At 43.4% G+C, this 16,932-nt stretch overlaps 1 protein-coding gene across 4 annotated transcripts in view; it reads left to right on the forward strand.

Annotated features, from left to right (window-relative positions):
* Positions 1 to 16,932, forward strand: part of KIDINS220 (kinase D interacting substrate 220) — a 160,292-nt gene that overhangs the window by 120,222 nt on the left and 23,138 nt on the right. For all 4 annotated transcript variants that reach the window (XM_073674186.1, XM_073674187.1, XM_073674188.1 and 1 more), the window contains one exon: positions 14,748 to 14,926. In XM_073674186.1, the coding sequence (XP_073530287.1) occupies positions 14,748 to 14,926 (179 nt within the window). The remainder of the gene's footprint in view (positions 1 to 14,747; positions 14,927 to 16,932) is intronic.

Genomic DNA, 16,932 nt, shown 5'->3' on the forward strand with positions numbered 1-16,932 from the left:
GAGCGTTGTGCACTACCAGAGCATCAATGCTGGAGTGGCAGGACTAACTGATGAGACAGAGGAGTAATATTTTGATGGTCTGCCTGATTTATGGCATCACAGGAGTGAAATGCTAGAGAGGTCAGACTGGTTTGTGGCCATATACATAAATAGCAGTAGGCTGATGCTTGAAAAAATGATTGACTGGTGACCAATCTTTACGCTAACCCAGCAGTACACATTTTAGTCCATATTTGCAGTTACTCGTTCAGTCTGGTCATACATGTTTAGTGACCACAGGAGAAGGATGAACAATCTATCTGGGAACGTCAAGGTAGCACCAATAGGAGGGAAATTTCAGCACAGTCGAAGAACGATCGTTTTGGTTAAGATTGTCCATTGTAATCAGTTTTATTCTAACATGTAGGACCACCTTTAGGTAGCTTGCTCCATGGATAATTTTATAATATTTTGCCCCACCATACAATTATTACTGTTCTGTTTTTCACAAGAGATCTTGTAAAAAACTAATTAAGAGGAACACTTCATAGTGTAAAAACTCAATTAATGGACAGATAAGTTTGTGCAAACTTCAGGCACAACACTGAGGCATGCCTTAGGAAAATCCTTGCTCTTCACAGCTGGTGCTACACCTATAAGACCAACTACAGGTCTAATTAACCATGTCTGGGTGAGAGACTTCAGAAGTATTGACGCGCTGCAAGACAGGACAAAAAGTCTTGTGTAGAAAATGCCAAAAATGCATTTCCATTTAAAAAAACATACAACGTGTTTTGAAACCATTCTGGTTTCTTCTTCAGATATGACGTCTGGTTACAGAGACCCGACTCTCTATACATAGCTAATGCAAATGGTAGAGATCCTGTCCACTTAGTTTATTCAGGTCGGCACAGAGACATAAAGTCTTGCATGTTCACAAAGCTGGCGCTTTAAGGGAGTAATTAAAAGTGCATGTTCCAGTAGTCAGAATAGTCGATGCCAAGTCTGTCATTTAAAATCGAGCAAGTGAATGGGATTCTCCTGGTGAAAGGCTGTGAATTATTCCGCGCTCCCTTATGACTCACTCGTAATGTTTATGGCAGATGGCAGGCAGCACTTTAATGGTCTGACATGAAAGTCTCTCATAGATGCTGCAGAACAATTTCACTTTTGGAACTTCCAAACCGGGATCGTAGTTACAAACAAATTTGGCTCTTGAGTGCTCGACACCATTTATGTTCTCAAGTCATTTAATGACCTTTCCTTTTCAATGCCTAATTTTGCACGACTTAGATTTCATTTATAGTACAGTTGTACCAAACACTCTGCACAATAATCTACTTGGTGGAAAGCCACCTTCGGCTCCAGATTTTGCTCTTTTTCCAACTAGATCTAAACACTTGAGACACCAAGTATCTGGTCACTTGCTTTATTGACCATAACAGGCGCGTTCTCGTATCTGCTGGTCATACATTCCTTAAACCTAGACTATATAATATAGTGCTGTGTACAGTTTCAGTTTTTATGGTCAAGAAATATTCATTTCAGTTCCCTCAGACCAGCCTGAAGAAGAGACCTGCCTGAAACATTGCTACCTGTTCATGAGAAACCTCCAGTGTCATATATAAAAAGGACACATGAACTAAACTTGCCAAAGCTTGTAGTGTGGATACTTTTATAGTTTTAAGAGATTTTGAAATTCAATCTTTTGCCCCTGTGGGAAGCTATTTGCATCTTATTGGATGATTTTGAGAAGATATTAAGTGGAAAAAGGTGGTAATTTTTTTCCCATATGCTCTGAAGAATTATTCCACTTTTACATTGCTTGCATCTGTTTTTCGTATCTTGTAGGTACTATTACCTGAAGAACGTTATTTACTGTAGTTAGGCCACAGAAGTTAGCCCAAGACCGATTTACCAGGGGAAAAACTGTGAGAACAGTGTTATCATTGACTTGACAACTGGAGATCCATATACCATTATTACTAGCATGGCATACCAGTGACCATTGTTGTTTTGGACCATGCCGTTAATGATGGGCTGACGTTGATAGGACTCTCAAAATGTAGATATACTTTAGAGTAGTGTTCCCCAACTCCGGTTCTCAAGAGCCACCAACAACCGGTTCATGTTTTCAGGATTTCCTTAGGTGATGCAATTATCACCTGGGCAATACTAAGGAAATTCTGAAGACCTGATCTGTTGGTGGCTCTTGAAGACCAACACTGCTTTAGAGGTACATAAGCAGTGGGTTGAGATTTTTTTTTAAACCATGCCTTGAATGCTGGCATGTTCTTAAACATTTCCGGTAAGAGACTTTTTATATGACAATCCAGAGACGTCTGAAATCTGTCTTCTTTATTGTTTTTCTACTGAACATGGAAAGGATTTCACAGAGCTCGCCACATTTTATGTTTTGATTAGATATATTTTGGTAACTCAACGTATGAGTCTTCCACATGTTGACGCCAATTGTAGAAACTTAGACTTGAGTCCAGAATCTGTTCTTTAATTCCTCGTGGCTCCAGATACTGATCTCTTCGTGCTTTGAGACACAGCTCTGGCATTACGCTCTTTTTGCTGTCTTTGATTATCTATGAAAGCATTCCCACTCTGCAAATATTTTTCTTAATATATTCCAGTTCTGTCCTCCGATAGACTTCAACAGTGTCTTACGCCGAAGAAAATAAAATATATTGTTCCGTTTCTGTCCTAATGGCTTGCTGCTTGGTGAATCTGATAAGATCTTGTTATGTAGAAGGTTCGTGAACCCCAAATAATTTTTACTATGAGTTTTTAAATTAGAAGGTTTTCCTAACCAATGTTTTAACCTTAAACCTCAGTTTAGTGCTGATGAACTTTAAGGGAATACCCATCTGCTTCCATAAATCCTAGATGCTTTCGTGTCCTTGTCAACTACGACTTAACCACTCAAACTCCTATTCTTATTTTGCCATAAATGTACCAAACATATCTTGTGGAACCAAAGATAGATATACTTTTTTGTTCATGTTTTTAGTTATTGTTCGAGAACAAAAACTGATCGGCCTTGACCAGATTTAGAGCAAAGACTAAAAGTGGATCCAAAGCAAGGAAGACAAGTTTCTCCAGGCCTAAGTAGTCAGCCTTGATTGTCAGCTTGAGACATTCATCATTCCACTAGCTCTCATTTTGTACATATATTTTATTTTTTATCCTTTTATGAGTGAGGCGAGAAGCGAAAAGGATATGCCAAAAATGTAGAAACCCTTCTGATCTGGCTGACCTTCTAACCCAAATTTAGAAGTGTTACTGTAGCTTGACTGGATTGGGCAGATGGGAGTTTTAAAGGGATTGGCCAGTACAATATTTTATTGCACTAATGGACCCATGGTGGTCGTAAAATGAAAAAAACAAAAACAAACCCTGTTTCCGGTAGGGGATGTCATATGGCAGCTGTTTGACTTCAGCCATGACGTTCTGTGAACCGGAAGAAACAGTCTTCTAATGCTTTATTCTGACTAGGACTGAACATCACGATTACAGCCAGTTGCTGCTGATTGCCTGCAGTGTTCATGTGACTTCATCCATTGGAAGAAGACAGCTACGGAGCAATGTTTGGGCGCCAGAAGGGGATTATCTTGAACTAGTGACTCAGAAGTCTTTAAAGGGTTTTTCAACACAGAAGGTGATGGCTTACCGTTGGCATATCCATCACTTTCTGAATGGGATTCTGCTTCAGTTGCTCTACCATGCAGAGAAAAAATTTAGCAGGTCACTCTACCAATCAACCCCTTCTTTCTCAGTATCTCTTTGGGGTTCTTCAGACCACCACCGGTCAGAAAGTGAGGACTTGTATTAGTCACAAGACATCACTTTTTGTGATGGGAAAACCCATATAATGGAGATGAAACACAATTTGTTGCTCATAAATAATCCGTGGAGGTAACATAGTTGTTGACCTCTTTCTAGTTGGACAAAATTCGATTTGCTTAAAAAAGTATCCATCACAACGTCTTCAGGTTCCATGTTAGACGCTTGTACTTGATGCATGTAATTTGTGTCATATACGCAGCTCATCTATAAGGTTATGCGAGCAGCCCAGTATTATTCTCTCTCTGCTCAGGGAGATGTAGGAATAAATGACCTATTTTTCTCTGGTTTCATTGAAATGATGACAAACCAAGCAATACTGATAAGGGAGTAGAAATGTGCAGGACCCCTCCAGGCTCGTTACCATCCAGAGCACATTCAGAAAATGGCTAATGAAGTGATATTTCATTGAGATGAGTGGTTTGACTGGAGAGATGACAAATAAACTTGATTTGTGTCAATACATTTCCCTTTTAAATGAGCTCTCGTGACGCGCTGAAGCATGGCGGGTCCTGCGGGCTAGGTCTGTCTCCATGCTCCTGGCTGCAAAGTGGCTTCTGTCGTGCCTGCTCCACGACCTAGCAGCCATCCTATAATAAGGCAAGCTGTCTGTTAAAGCCAATTTATTTCACAAGCATATGCACATCACATTTTGCCTAGCCTGCAGACACAAAGTACGCTTTCTATAAATATTCACAGGAGCAGTGTGGCCTTTTGGCTATCTGTCTAATGTATGGGTGTAGTGTCGGGATTGGAGCACACTGCGCGTGTGCATGGGTGGTCGGGATCTGCATTACCATACATATTATTTGTTGACTTTGTTTATAAGGACAACTTTCCGTCGGCTTTAATTAAGCAAGAGGTCATCAGGTAGTGAAAGTATTTACAGATGACGTAGAAGAGCATGTCAACAGCGTTGGACTAGACCACCACCAAACCAGAGTAGCCGCAGCATAATAATGAGCCTCAAAGGTCAAGCGGAAAAGAAACCCTCTTGGAGCTACTGAGTTGCATTCACAGTCCTGCTGGTGGTTGTTGGGAACAGTCAGTAAGCAGGTTGACAGACACAGCCCCAGTGGCTCAGCTGAGTTCCTACAACATACACAATAATGCATTTTTGGGCGGTCCTATCATAGAATCATAAAATGTTAGAGTTGGAAGGGACCTCCAGGGTCATCTTTTCCAACCCCCTGCTCAATGCAGGATTCACTAAACCATCTCAGACAGATGTCTGTCCAGCCTCTGTTTGAAGACTTCCATTGAAGGAGAACTCACCACCTCTCGTGGCAGCCTGTTCCACTCATTGATCGCCCTCACTGTCAAAAAGATTTTTCTAATATCTAATCTGTATCTTCTCCCTTTCAGTTTCATCCCTTTGCTTCTTGTGTTTCCATGTGTAAATGAGAATAAAGCTGATCCCTCTACACTGTGACAGCCCTTCAGATACTTGTAGACAGCTATGAAGTCTCCTCTTAGCCTTCTTTTTTGCATGTCAAACATTCCTAGATCCTTTAACCGTTCCTTGTAGGACATAGTTTGCAGTCTGCTCACCATTCTGGTCGCTCTTCTCTTAACTTGCTCCAGTTTCTTCATGTCTTTTTTAACATGTGGTGTCCAGAACTGGACACAGTATTCCAGATGAGGTCTGACCAAGGAGTAGAGGGGGATAATTACTTCATATGATCCTAACTCACGATTTCCAGTCATTTCTGTCTAGAAACCTATCTCAGGGAGGTATATTGGAGATGCCCGGAAGGTCACTGAGTAAGACACACTGGACTCCTAAGACTAGAATGAGCAAAAATTAAATTAACAAAATTGTGCTGAATGTGTTCTTAGACGTATATATGGACAATTTCTCACTGGTGTCCATATGGGTTAAAATTGCGTCCTTATGTGCGTGTTTTATGCATGAAAAAAAGGCTCCTGTCTCATTTTTGCAAAAGATCCATGAAAAACAATGGCATACTGATGGCCATGTATTTTTCTTTTCTGCACAGCGATTGAGTTAGATGGGCCGTCCATAAATCGACTTGATCAGTACCTGTTGCAATTTTTTTTTAACACAATTTTTTTAAAATAACGGAGCCAACCTTGTCCGGCATGGGTTGTCTGGCATTGCAGCTCAGTCTCATCCACTTAAAGGGTTATTCCAAAAAAAATTAAGGGGATAACTTGCTGATCCATTCAGGATGGGGCTGCAAAGTCATGATCTTGGGATCGTTGGGGGTCCCCACAGCCAGACCCCAACAATCCCGAGAGCGTGGCTTTGCAGCCCCATCTTGAATGGAGCAGGGGTACAGATGCTCGACCTCCACTCATTTTCTATGGGACTTCTAAAACCGTGTGCACTGCTCCACAGACCCACAGACAATGAATGGAGGCCAAGCATGCCCACCTCTCTTTCACGATGGGGCTGCAGAGACCCCTTCTCAGGCTTCCAAAGTCCTCAGGGGGGTCCCGGCGATCAGACCCCCAGAAGTCAACAAGGTTAACGTGATTTTTTTTAATAACCCTTTACACCACAATATATATATGATAAAGAATAGTGGAGCTCTACCAGAGACTTTTTTCTAAGCTTATACAACTTTGCTCTTTCTTACAGACCCCTCTGCCCCCGACTCCGTCTAGGTATTCTATCCTTAATATACACAGTATCATGTTCGTTCTCATTGCTTTTCTTGCCCAGTGTCGGATACTTATTTCTTATGTCACTTAATGCCCGTTGTGTTCTTCAGGACTAACATGTCTGTGTAGCCTGGAGAGGAAGTTTATCTACAGCAGACACATAACTGGAAATGTTACTTTCTCAAGATAAGTGATTCCTAGCCAACTGAGCTTCACACCCTGCCGAATGTAAGAGGGGACATCAATGGAAATTCACCTGTGATAAAGCCATGGCCTTTACATATAGTGAGGATGTGTTTTCCCCTCTATGTAATGTTTTACTTGCACACATCCCCGTCTATAATGGAGCTCTTAGTACATATTTTCTTCTTGTATGCTGTTTGGTTCCTACAGACCATTTCGATGCTTGTGACCTCCTCACATCAGTTCATTTTCTCCCTTCCTCACAATGGTTGTATTGTGCTCATAGTAAAGCTTTGTACTAACAGGTTTTAGCAGAACTGGAATTAGAGGAAAACTAATACACTTCATGTGACTCGTCAGCTGGGGATTTTCACGTCTTATCTCTCCGGGAGTTTGTGCTCTATAGATGCCGGATACGAAAGACTTTTTATTCTCTTAGCGACTACTTTTATATTTTACTTACACGGTGCCATTAATTCCGCAGCGCTTTACAGACATTATCATCACTGTCTCCATTGGGGCTCACAATCTAGATCCCCTATCAGTTTGTCTTTGGGGTGTGGGAGGAAACTGGAGAACTCGGTGGAAACCCACGCAAACACGGGGAGAACATACAAACTCCTTGCAGATGTTGTCCCTGGTGGGATTTAAACCCAGGACCCCAATGCTGGAAAGCAACGGAGATGCCCACTTTCGACTAAGGGCAATCTCTATGTGAAATCTAATGAGTAGGCATGAGCAGACCCGTTGAAGTTCAGGTTTGTCTGGTTCGACCGAACTTTAGTCCAAAGTTTGGTTCGGGTACCAGAACTGAACCCGAACCCATAGAAATCAATGGTTACCCAAGCTTTGGAGCTGGTAAATCTCTCTTTCTGTCTCTCTCTCTCACTCCCTCCCTCTCACTCTGTCTCATTCACTCCCTCCCTCTCTCACTCCATCTCTCTTTCACTCGCTCCCTCTCTTTCTCTCACTCCCTCTCTCTCTTTCTCTCACTCCCATTCACTCTTTTTCTCACTCCCATTCACTTTCTCTCACTCCCACTCACTCTTTCTCTCACTCCCATTCACTCTTTCTCACTCCCTTTTTCTCTCTCTCACTCCCTCTTTTTCTCACTCCCTTTTTCTCTCTCTCACTCCCTCTTTTTCTCACTCCCTCTTTTTCTCACTCCCTCTTTTTCTCACTTCCTCCTTTTCTCACTCCCTCTTTCTCACGCCCTCTTTTTCTCACTCCCTCTTTTTCTCACTCCCTCTCTCTCACTCCCTCTCACTCACTCCCCCTCTCACTCACTCTCTTTTTCCCTCTCTCTCTTCTTCTCACTCCCTCTCTCTCCGTCTCTCTCCATCTCACTCACTCCCTCTCACTCACTCTCTCTTCTCACTCAATCCCTCTCTCTCCGTCTCACTCTCTCTCACTCACTCCCTCTCTCCGTCTCACTCACTCTCTTCTTCTCACTCACACCCTCTCTCCGTCTCACTCACACTCACTCACTCACTCATTCCTTCTTTCTCTCATTCCCTCTTCTCACTCTCTTGCTCTCTTTCTCTCGCTCCCTCTCTCTCTCACTCACTCTTCTCACTCCCTCTCCTTCTGTCTCACACCCTCTCTCCGTCTCACTCAGCACTCTCACTCACTCTCTTCTCACTCACTCCCTCTCTCACTCACACCCTCTCTCCGTCTCACTCACTCCCTCTAACTCACTCATTCCCTCTTTCTCTCACTCCCTCTTCTCACTCACTCCCTCTCTTTCTCTCGCTCCCTCTCTCTCTCTCACTCCCTCTCTCTCACTCACTCCCCCTCTCTCCGTCTCTCACTCACTCCCCCTCTCTCCCCCTCTCTCACTTCCTCTCAATCACTCGGTCTCTCTCACTCACTCCCTCTCTCCCTCTCACTCACTCTCTCTTCTCACTCCCTCTCTCTGTCTCTCACTCACTCCCTCTCACTCACTCACTCCCTCTCACTCACTCACTCCCTCTCTCTCCGTTTCACTCACTCACTCCCTCTCACTCAATCTCTCTTCTCACTCCCTCTCTCTCCCTCTCACTCACTCACTCACTCCCTCTCACTCACTCTTCTTCTCACTCACTCACTGCCTCTCTCTCCGTCTCACTCACTCACTCCCTCTCACTCACTCTCTCTTCTCAGTCCCTCTCTCTGTCTCTCACTCACTCACTCCCTCTCACTCACTCACTCCCTCTCACTCACTCTTCTTCTCACTCACTCACTCCCTCTCTCTCCGTCTCACTCACTCACTCCCTCTCACTCACTCTCTCTTCTCACTCCCTCTCTCTGTCTCTCACTCACTCACTCCCTCTCACTCACTCTTCTTCTCACTCACTCACTCCATCTCTCTCACTCACTCCCTCTCACTCACTCTTCTTCTCACTCACTCACTCCCTCTCTCTGTCTCTCACTCACTCACTCCCTCTCACTCACTCTTCTTCTCACTCACTCACTCCATCTCTCTCACTCACTCCCTCTCCTCCCCGAACGCCAAAACTGTAAAATGGACTTCCAGAAGTCTGTGTTCTGAGTTCAGCACCGGACACTACACTCTACTAATGAGCAAAATCATGAAAATTTGTCTATTATAAATAAAAGAAAACAAACCCCATAGTTGATTCCATCCCAAAAAAAAGCACACCTGTCCATGGGTTGTGCTAGGTATTGCTGCTCGGCTCCATTGAAATGTGTATGTACTAATGGATGGACGACCTTTCATTTACATTGGCTCTGTTGTGCATGTGGTAGAGCATTTAGATGGCTAGCATCATTTTTAAGTGCTATTATGAGGGTGAACCATTTTGACAGGTAATGTAGTCCAGTGCTGTGACGCTTGTATGTGCTGGGACCTCCAGAGAAACAGTCATTTTCCCAAAAGAGGATAGTACACATCTAATGTTTAATATGTGCATGTTCATATGTGGCAACATTTTTTTGCCATCGCTTCGGAGCATTTGCAAAATTCCTATTAAAAGCTGCAAACATGATCCCATGTAGACGTACAGGACTGATCTTTAGAATGCCAGGTCTTCTTTTTAGATGCTGAGTTTGAATGATTCAAGTATGATCTCCTCGATGGTGTTTCTGCAAATGTTTGATCAAATTTTCATGACACGTTTCGATCGCTTGGCCGGGATCTTCATCAGATGACAAACATTTTCATTGTTGCTCTTTTATTTATTACTCCCCTCCTTCCAAGAGTTATAACTTTTTAATTTCTCCTTCAACGCAGCCATATGAGGGCATTTTTGTGGAACGAGTTGTAGTTTTGACACCATTCATTTTACCTACCATATAATGTCCTGGAAAACAGCAGGAAAAAATCCAAGCGCAGTGAAGTAGTGGGAAAAAAAACACATTTCTGCCATTGTTTTTTGTTTGTTTTTGCTTGTTCTATATAGTACATTACTACAGTATTGCAGTTTCTAGAAAAAAATTATGGCGCTTCAGCAGGCACCAAACTATCATAGCAACCAATCGGCACCCAGCAATCCCGTCCGGATGGGCAGATAGATGTGTGGCCAAATGGACGTGCAGGGCGTGCTTTAAATGCCACGGTCAGAAGTTGACAGAGGCATATAACAGGTTCAGCAGCAATCGGAGCAAGCTCTGGTCGCTGCTATTAACGGAAGATACCAGCTGTATAACACAGCTGCCATTTGCCGGGTATGGTGCAAGTTCAGCATTTGAGCCCAATCCAAACACTTGCACCCATCTCATTTACATCACACGTCAGGAAGGGGATAAATTGTCACTATAATAATCTTTAATAATAATAATCTTTTCTTATGTAGCACATTTTTATATAGCACATATTTTTATATTTCGCCCTGCTTTACAGCCATTATCATCACTGTCCCCATCGGGGCTCACAATCTAGATTCCCTATCAGTTTGTCTTTCGAGTGTGGGAGGAAACCGGAGAACATACAAACTCCTTGCAGATGTTGTCCTTGGTGGGATTTAAACCCAGAACCCCAGTGCTGCAAGGCTGCAGTGCTAACCACTGAGCCACTGTGCTGCCCAACTTTACTTTCAGACAACTTAATCTAATTTTAAAGTTAATGTGATAAATCTGCAAATCACTTTATATATAAATAGCTGTCTTATCCCTAAAATATCACTTAAAATGCCAGCCTCTAGGTGTCGCCCTTCGGTCTAACATGCAGTTCACTACCTTTGGTCAAGTGCAATCAGTCTTGGGCAGCGGACATACGTGACGTATTACAGGAAGTGGCGCGGGGTTTTGTATCTCAGCTTCTGCTTTCTTTTCTGTCTAGCTACACACAGACATAAAAAAGTAGGATTTCAGTTCAATGCAGGCAAGACATTGGATAATGGCATGTGCAATGCATGCTGGGGCAATAAGGGAAAGGAAGTTCTAGCACTTAAAATGCTGGAAGTGAAAGGTTACAGACCATGGGAATCGGGACAGTTCCTGGTCATATTAGACTGGTCTGTGCAACAAAAGCAGATTTACCTTCTTATTCGGGGATAAAGGCCGCTAGACCAAGCGTTTCTTCAGGTTTGATGATAAAGAGGCAGGAATGCTTTAAAGGGATATTCCCATCTCCAAGATCCTATCCCAATATGTAGTAGGTATAATAATAATAGTAGCAAATACCTCCAATTAGAAATGTAGTATAGTTCTTCTGATTTGCTAAGTCGCTTACCCCAAGTGCAGATCATTACAGTAGCTTAGGGGTCACTTATATAGTGATAGTTGGTAGTGGTCGTAACCATGAATACCTACTACTGCAGTGCCCTGTACATGGGGTAAGTGACATAGCAAATCAGAAAAACTATACTACATTTCTAATTGAAGGTATTTTCCAATATTATATATACTACATATTGGGATCGGATCTTGGAGATGGGAATATCCCTTTAAATCTTCACTGCATACAGCAAGTGAGCATCTGTAGACTTCATCTTCTGTCTATCAGATTTACAGTACTATTAGTTACCCCCTCCCCCACTGAAGTGATTTCCATTTAATAGACTTTCCCCCCCTTAGACTATATTAAGTGACCCCTGTATTATGGCACAGTGGATTGCGTGGAATCAGCACTAGTTGGCTGCTTATTTTGCACTTTTCCCTCAGTGATATTGTTTTTTCCATTCGCTTTGTTAGATGTGTTATTGCTCGGTACTTAAATTTGGATTTACTGGTTCAGTCATAAACATTATGGCTTATTGCTCATAAACTTGTGAAATATCCTTTTAATTTTTCATGTGTACCGATGCTCGCTTCTGCGCTTTAAAATCCCACATTTCCGCTTCGATCTGTTCCTCCTCTGTCAGACGACGCAGGACAATATTTGTGTTGAATTGTTCATCTGTCTACACAATATTTAGGGTTTAACACTGTCACTGCAACAGATGAATAAAGTTGTGTTAAAAATGAAAAATGAAAAAAAATATACACTCCTCAACACCAAGAAGGAAAAGTCACGGGAATCAGAGGATGGATGGACGTGTTACTGATCTGCAAATGATGAAAAAATGGAAGCAAAAGTTTTAGAACCTCACAAATCCGTATAGAGTATGAGGTCCACGTGCAAAAATCCCCACACCTACAGCCTTGAGGTTATTAATGGTCGTCTGAAGAATGTTCTGACGCACCAAATGCACTCGGGCAAATCATCAAGATCCACTGCTGGCGGGGTGTGGCTTGGTGTGAGCGGTCGTGCAGCAGGAGAGCTTCAGGAACAAACGCCTGTATAAGACTCCACTGGGCCCCTACCATCCTGTACTTCGGGTTTAAGAGCCACTGAATGTCCGCTCATCCCGACACCTGTTTGCAGTGTGATTATGGCCAGAGGTGCAGGTAAAAAGCTCTGGGAAGCGGCTCACACAGCGGGCTGAAAAATCGAAGATGGCGCCAACGCGCGTTCGGCGGGTACCAGGCAGGAAAAGTAGTGGCAACCTCTGTGGCGGTGAAGTTATTAAGCTTTGCTAGGACCCCAGGCAAAAGGGTTTCCTCCTCTGTAAGGGCACATTGATCACTTGTAGATAATAAACAGCCTGCCTCGCGCATAGAGGAAATAAGGATTTTTGCTGAAGTTCTCTGCGCCTTACAACTCCAAGCTGGAGATGCCCCTTTTTGCTAACAGCCCAGAACAGCAGGAGAAGGAGCCGACATGAAAGATGTGTTTGTTGCTGTAACACACTGCAGTTCTGCTATATCCTCAATTAACCCCCAAATGGCTCTGCTGAAGGGGGAATTCTCCTATATGTGACAAGGTCTGCAAAAAGTTTCTGAACATACTACAGCAGCGGAGGGGAGAATCAGTGACCTAGAGGATAAAATGCCCCAAATAGAACTGGATTCCCGCAGGCATGGTCCTCAGATCTCAGCCCTACTAGTCAAAGTGGACGATCTGGAGATCAGGCTTAACAATATGAGGGTGGTGGGCATTCCTGAGAAAACTGAAGGAAATAACCCCACAGAGCACTATGAAAAATGGCTCCGCTCAGTATTTGGCTCCAAATCCTTGTCCCTACTTTACGACTTTACGCGGTGGAAAGAGCGCATAGGGTACCTGCCAGGCCACTACCACCAGGGGCCCCTCCACGTCCACTTCTCATTTAGCTGCTACATTACAGGACAGAGACAGGACAGGACAGAGACGCAATCCTCAGAGCTGCCCGCACTAAAGGGGTTATCTCCATCAATGGTCATAAAATCTTCCTTTATCCAGATTATTCCATTGAAGTCTCAAAACGGAGAGAGAGCCCAATTCCTAGATATAAAGCCTCCTTTACGTAATGTGCAAATTCCTTATTCTACGCTATACCCAGGAAAACTCAGAGTGGCCGCTCTGGGAGAGACCTTCTTCTTTGATCATCCTAAATATATACTCCGCTGGATGGACCTGACTGAGCAAAGACTCCGACGCAATTCGCAACGTAGATGTTCTGTCCATAAGCTATGCACCATCGCTACCTATCCGATTGAGTGTTGGAGTTCTACATCTCTCTTGTTAACCTACGGCCCAGTGGAGCTACGCATCCTATCTAATCTTCTTTAATGCCAAGCCCCAAGGAACATTTACTGTCTTCTGAAAGTTCACCTACCAATATATTGTTACCCGTCTATAAATCACTGGTGAGGCCACATCTAGAATATGGGATCCAGTTTTGGGCTCCACATTTTAAAAAGGATATTCAGAAGTTAGAGTCAGTTCAAAGGCGACAACTAGATTATTACAAGGGATGGAGGCCTCTCATATGATGAGAAGTTGGAAAATTGGGCCTGTTTAGCTTAGAAAAATGACGCCTCAGAGGAGATCTCATTTACGTGTATATGTGTGGTCAATACAAAGGACTAGCACATGACTTATTCCTTCCAAAGACCATACTAAGGACTAGGGGACACTCATTACAGGTGGAAGAAAGGTGATTCCGGCACCTAAACAGGAAAGGGTTCTTTACAGTCAGAGCAGTCAGACTGGATGCCTGACCACAAGAGGTAGTGATGGCCGACACTATAACAGCTTTTATACAAGGGCTGGACGATTTCCTCGATACACATAACATTGGGGGTTATAGATAAATTGGTGACAAAATGTACAATTGGGGGAGGAAGGTTGAACTTGATGGACCGAAGTCCTTATTCAACTTACGTTACTATGTCTACATATGAAAATGATGTCCAGAATCACCTGTTTGGTATAATTGGTTACTGATACACCTGTCTATAATCCTACAAAATCCCTGACTTGTTAAGTGTATCTGGAAGAACAATAAACTAGTAAATCTTCTATTATTTTCACACCTGCCTAAAAGTATGATTTATTTTTTCTGCAGTATACCTTTGTGTAGAATTTGCATGATTAACTATAAAGCAATAAAAAAAAATATGTACACTGACATATTGCTCTGAATGACCCTGATAGGACATGGACTTTAATGGGGTTCTGGTATTTTTGGCAGCAGGGACAGTGCTCCAGAATACCAGAAGCACCAAGCAAAGTGGTCAGAACTGTACAAGATGAATTAACCGTACTCAGTGAATGAGAACTGTGAGCACAAGTAAATAATGACTGTTTTTTAGATTTAAAATCTTTATTCATTGATTGATTGATTGTTTTTTCTTACTAGAATTTCCAAAAATATTCCCACCACCAAGGACGTGGAGCCTTTATTGGAAATCGATGGTGACATTAGAAGTTTTGAAGTGTTCTTGTCATCCAGGACGCCCGTTCTCGTGGCACGTGATGTGAAGACTTTCTTACCCTGTACAGTAAATTTAGATCCCAAACTCCGGGAAATAATTGCAGGTAAATTCTAACTTTTTATTACTTTCAACCACAGATTTAAAAAAAAAAAGTTTTTTTCTGGGAATTTTAAAACAAACTCTTATGTGCATCATGGTCACTTGGTTACTACCTTTGCCTTACTGTCCTGGGAGGTGAGAGGGGGACAAAAATGTTTGTGTGCTTATTAAATTGGGTTTCCACAGGGTCAGTGCCATGAAGTGGACCTGCATCTATCTCAAGAACTGGGTCTTGTCCATGTGCCAAAAATGTATGGAAATGAAATACCCCTTTGGACTTTATCCCGAGGGGTATTACGGCTTCATCAAATAAAGGCTGTTCTTACTATACTTAAGAGTTTTATACAAATTTCTAAAATATTTGGATCAATTCCAAACGTACAGTATTTAAAATCTCAGCTTGCGGTCATATAATAGGCACCTTGAAAGGCCTGCCCAGTGGAAAAAGCTTTATTCTGAGGATAAATCATGACTTGCTGATCGGAGGATCACCCGACCACTGCTCCATTCATTTATTATGGGGCTGCCAGAAAATGCTGACGCAGAGCTTGGCAGCCCTATAGGGAGTTAATGGAGCATCGGTCGAGCTATTGCACTGCGGCTCCTTCCTGACATGGATAAAAGTGCCCCAATCTGCTGATTAGTGTGAGTGGTCGGATAGCACTGATTACTGAGACCCCCTGTAAAGAGTAAGTAAACCGTTGCTATCATTTTTTATAAATGTGTGCCCTTATTTTTTCCAAAAGTGACTAGTAGCCATAAATCTCAAAAAACCCGTGAAGGTCCCTCCACTTCCTCCGGAACCCCAACTAGACTACGTCTTTGTCAGTTTTCGAAGTCGGGCCAGCACCGTTTGGCAATGACTATGTCCCTATGAATTGGGGGGAAGAGCGTCCTCCAGCTCATCGCCTCTCCCTCCAACTGCCCTAGTGCGCTCCGCCACCTTCTAGACATCGAGTCGGATTATAGAAATGGTTTCCTGAATGTGACCAACTTGGCCCGTCAGCGAATCCAGTTACTTTTGGTTACTGCATTGAGGACATCCAAAAGGGAGGAGGATTCCCCAAGTGATATTTCACTGGGGTTACAGTCCTTTCCCTTAGGAGATTTCCCCACTGTAGGAGATACTTAAGAAGACTGGGCCAACACAGGAGGACCATCATCCTCTACGACTAGGGCTGAGTGGCAGGATCCTGTTGGGGATCTATTCTGTGTCCCTTGCAGATGTGTCCCTGAACCCTGTCGCCCAGAAACACCGGAAGACACATTGTGTTCAAATTTTCCCAGCTTTGCCAAAATTTCCTCAGAGACATCTTTCTGCCTCTTCCCGCAAGACACAAGGGCGCCATCTTGGAATCCGGTATGTTGTCCACTATCTTCCTGACCCATCTTTTTGCTTCGGGTCATAGCAGCACTTCAGACTTCAGTGGGGGCTTTAGGACCCAGGAGATTTCCCCATACAGCGTTCCCACCGCAAACCAGCAATAGACTCCGACTGTGAGCCCCTCGTGATCTGGGACCTGTGGCACCTTCACATCAGAGGTAAGTATACCTCTCCTCACAGCGCGCCATAAGCTGAGCTCTCTAACAGCCGCACCGCTATCTCCAGGCCACGCAGTTCGTCTCATGCAGCATCGCCACTGACTCTCCCTCCACCACCGGCAACGGACTGATTTTATTTGTTTTTTTTAGCAGGATACCAGGAGCTTGTCTCATATGTGTCCGTTCAGCATCATGGCATGACCATGCTCCCCATATGTGTACATTTTTAATTGCAAGCAGATCGGTGAAGGTCTAGGTCCTGTGATCCCCATCAATCGATCAAAACCTTCCCCGAGAAGTGCACAGCTCCCGCCCTAGTGTGCACACAGCGGAGCACGGATACAGTAAATCGCCTATGCTTTCCATTGTATCCGTACGCCTTTGTGTGCTCTGCACGCTTGTGTCCTGAGCTGCACATTTCGCGGGGAGGGATTAGGAACAGGTTTTTGAGTGATAGGTGGGGTCTAA

This window comes from Phyllobates terribilis, unplaced genomic scaffold (genome assembly GCF_046119375.1).
Source record: "Phyllobates terribilis strain yellow unplaced genomic scaffold, ASM4611937v1 Scaffold_3__8_contigs__length_932513732, whole genome shotgun sequence".
Taxonomy (NCBI): Eukaryota; Metazoa; Chordata; class Amphibia; order Anura; family Dendrobatidae; genus Phyllobates; species Phyllobates terribilis.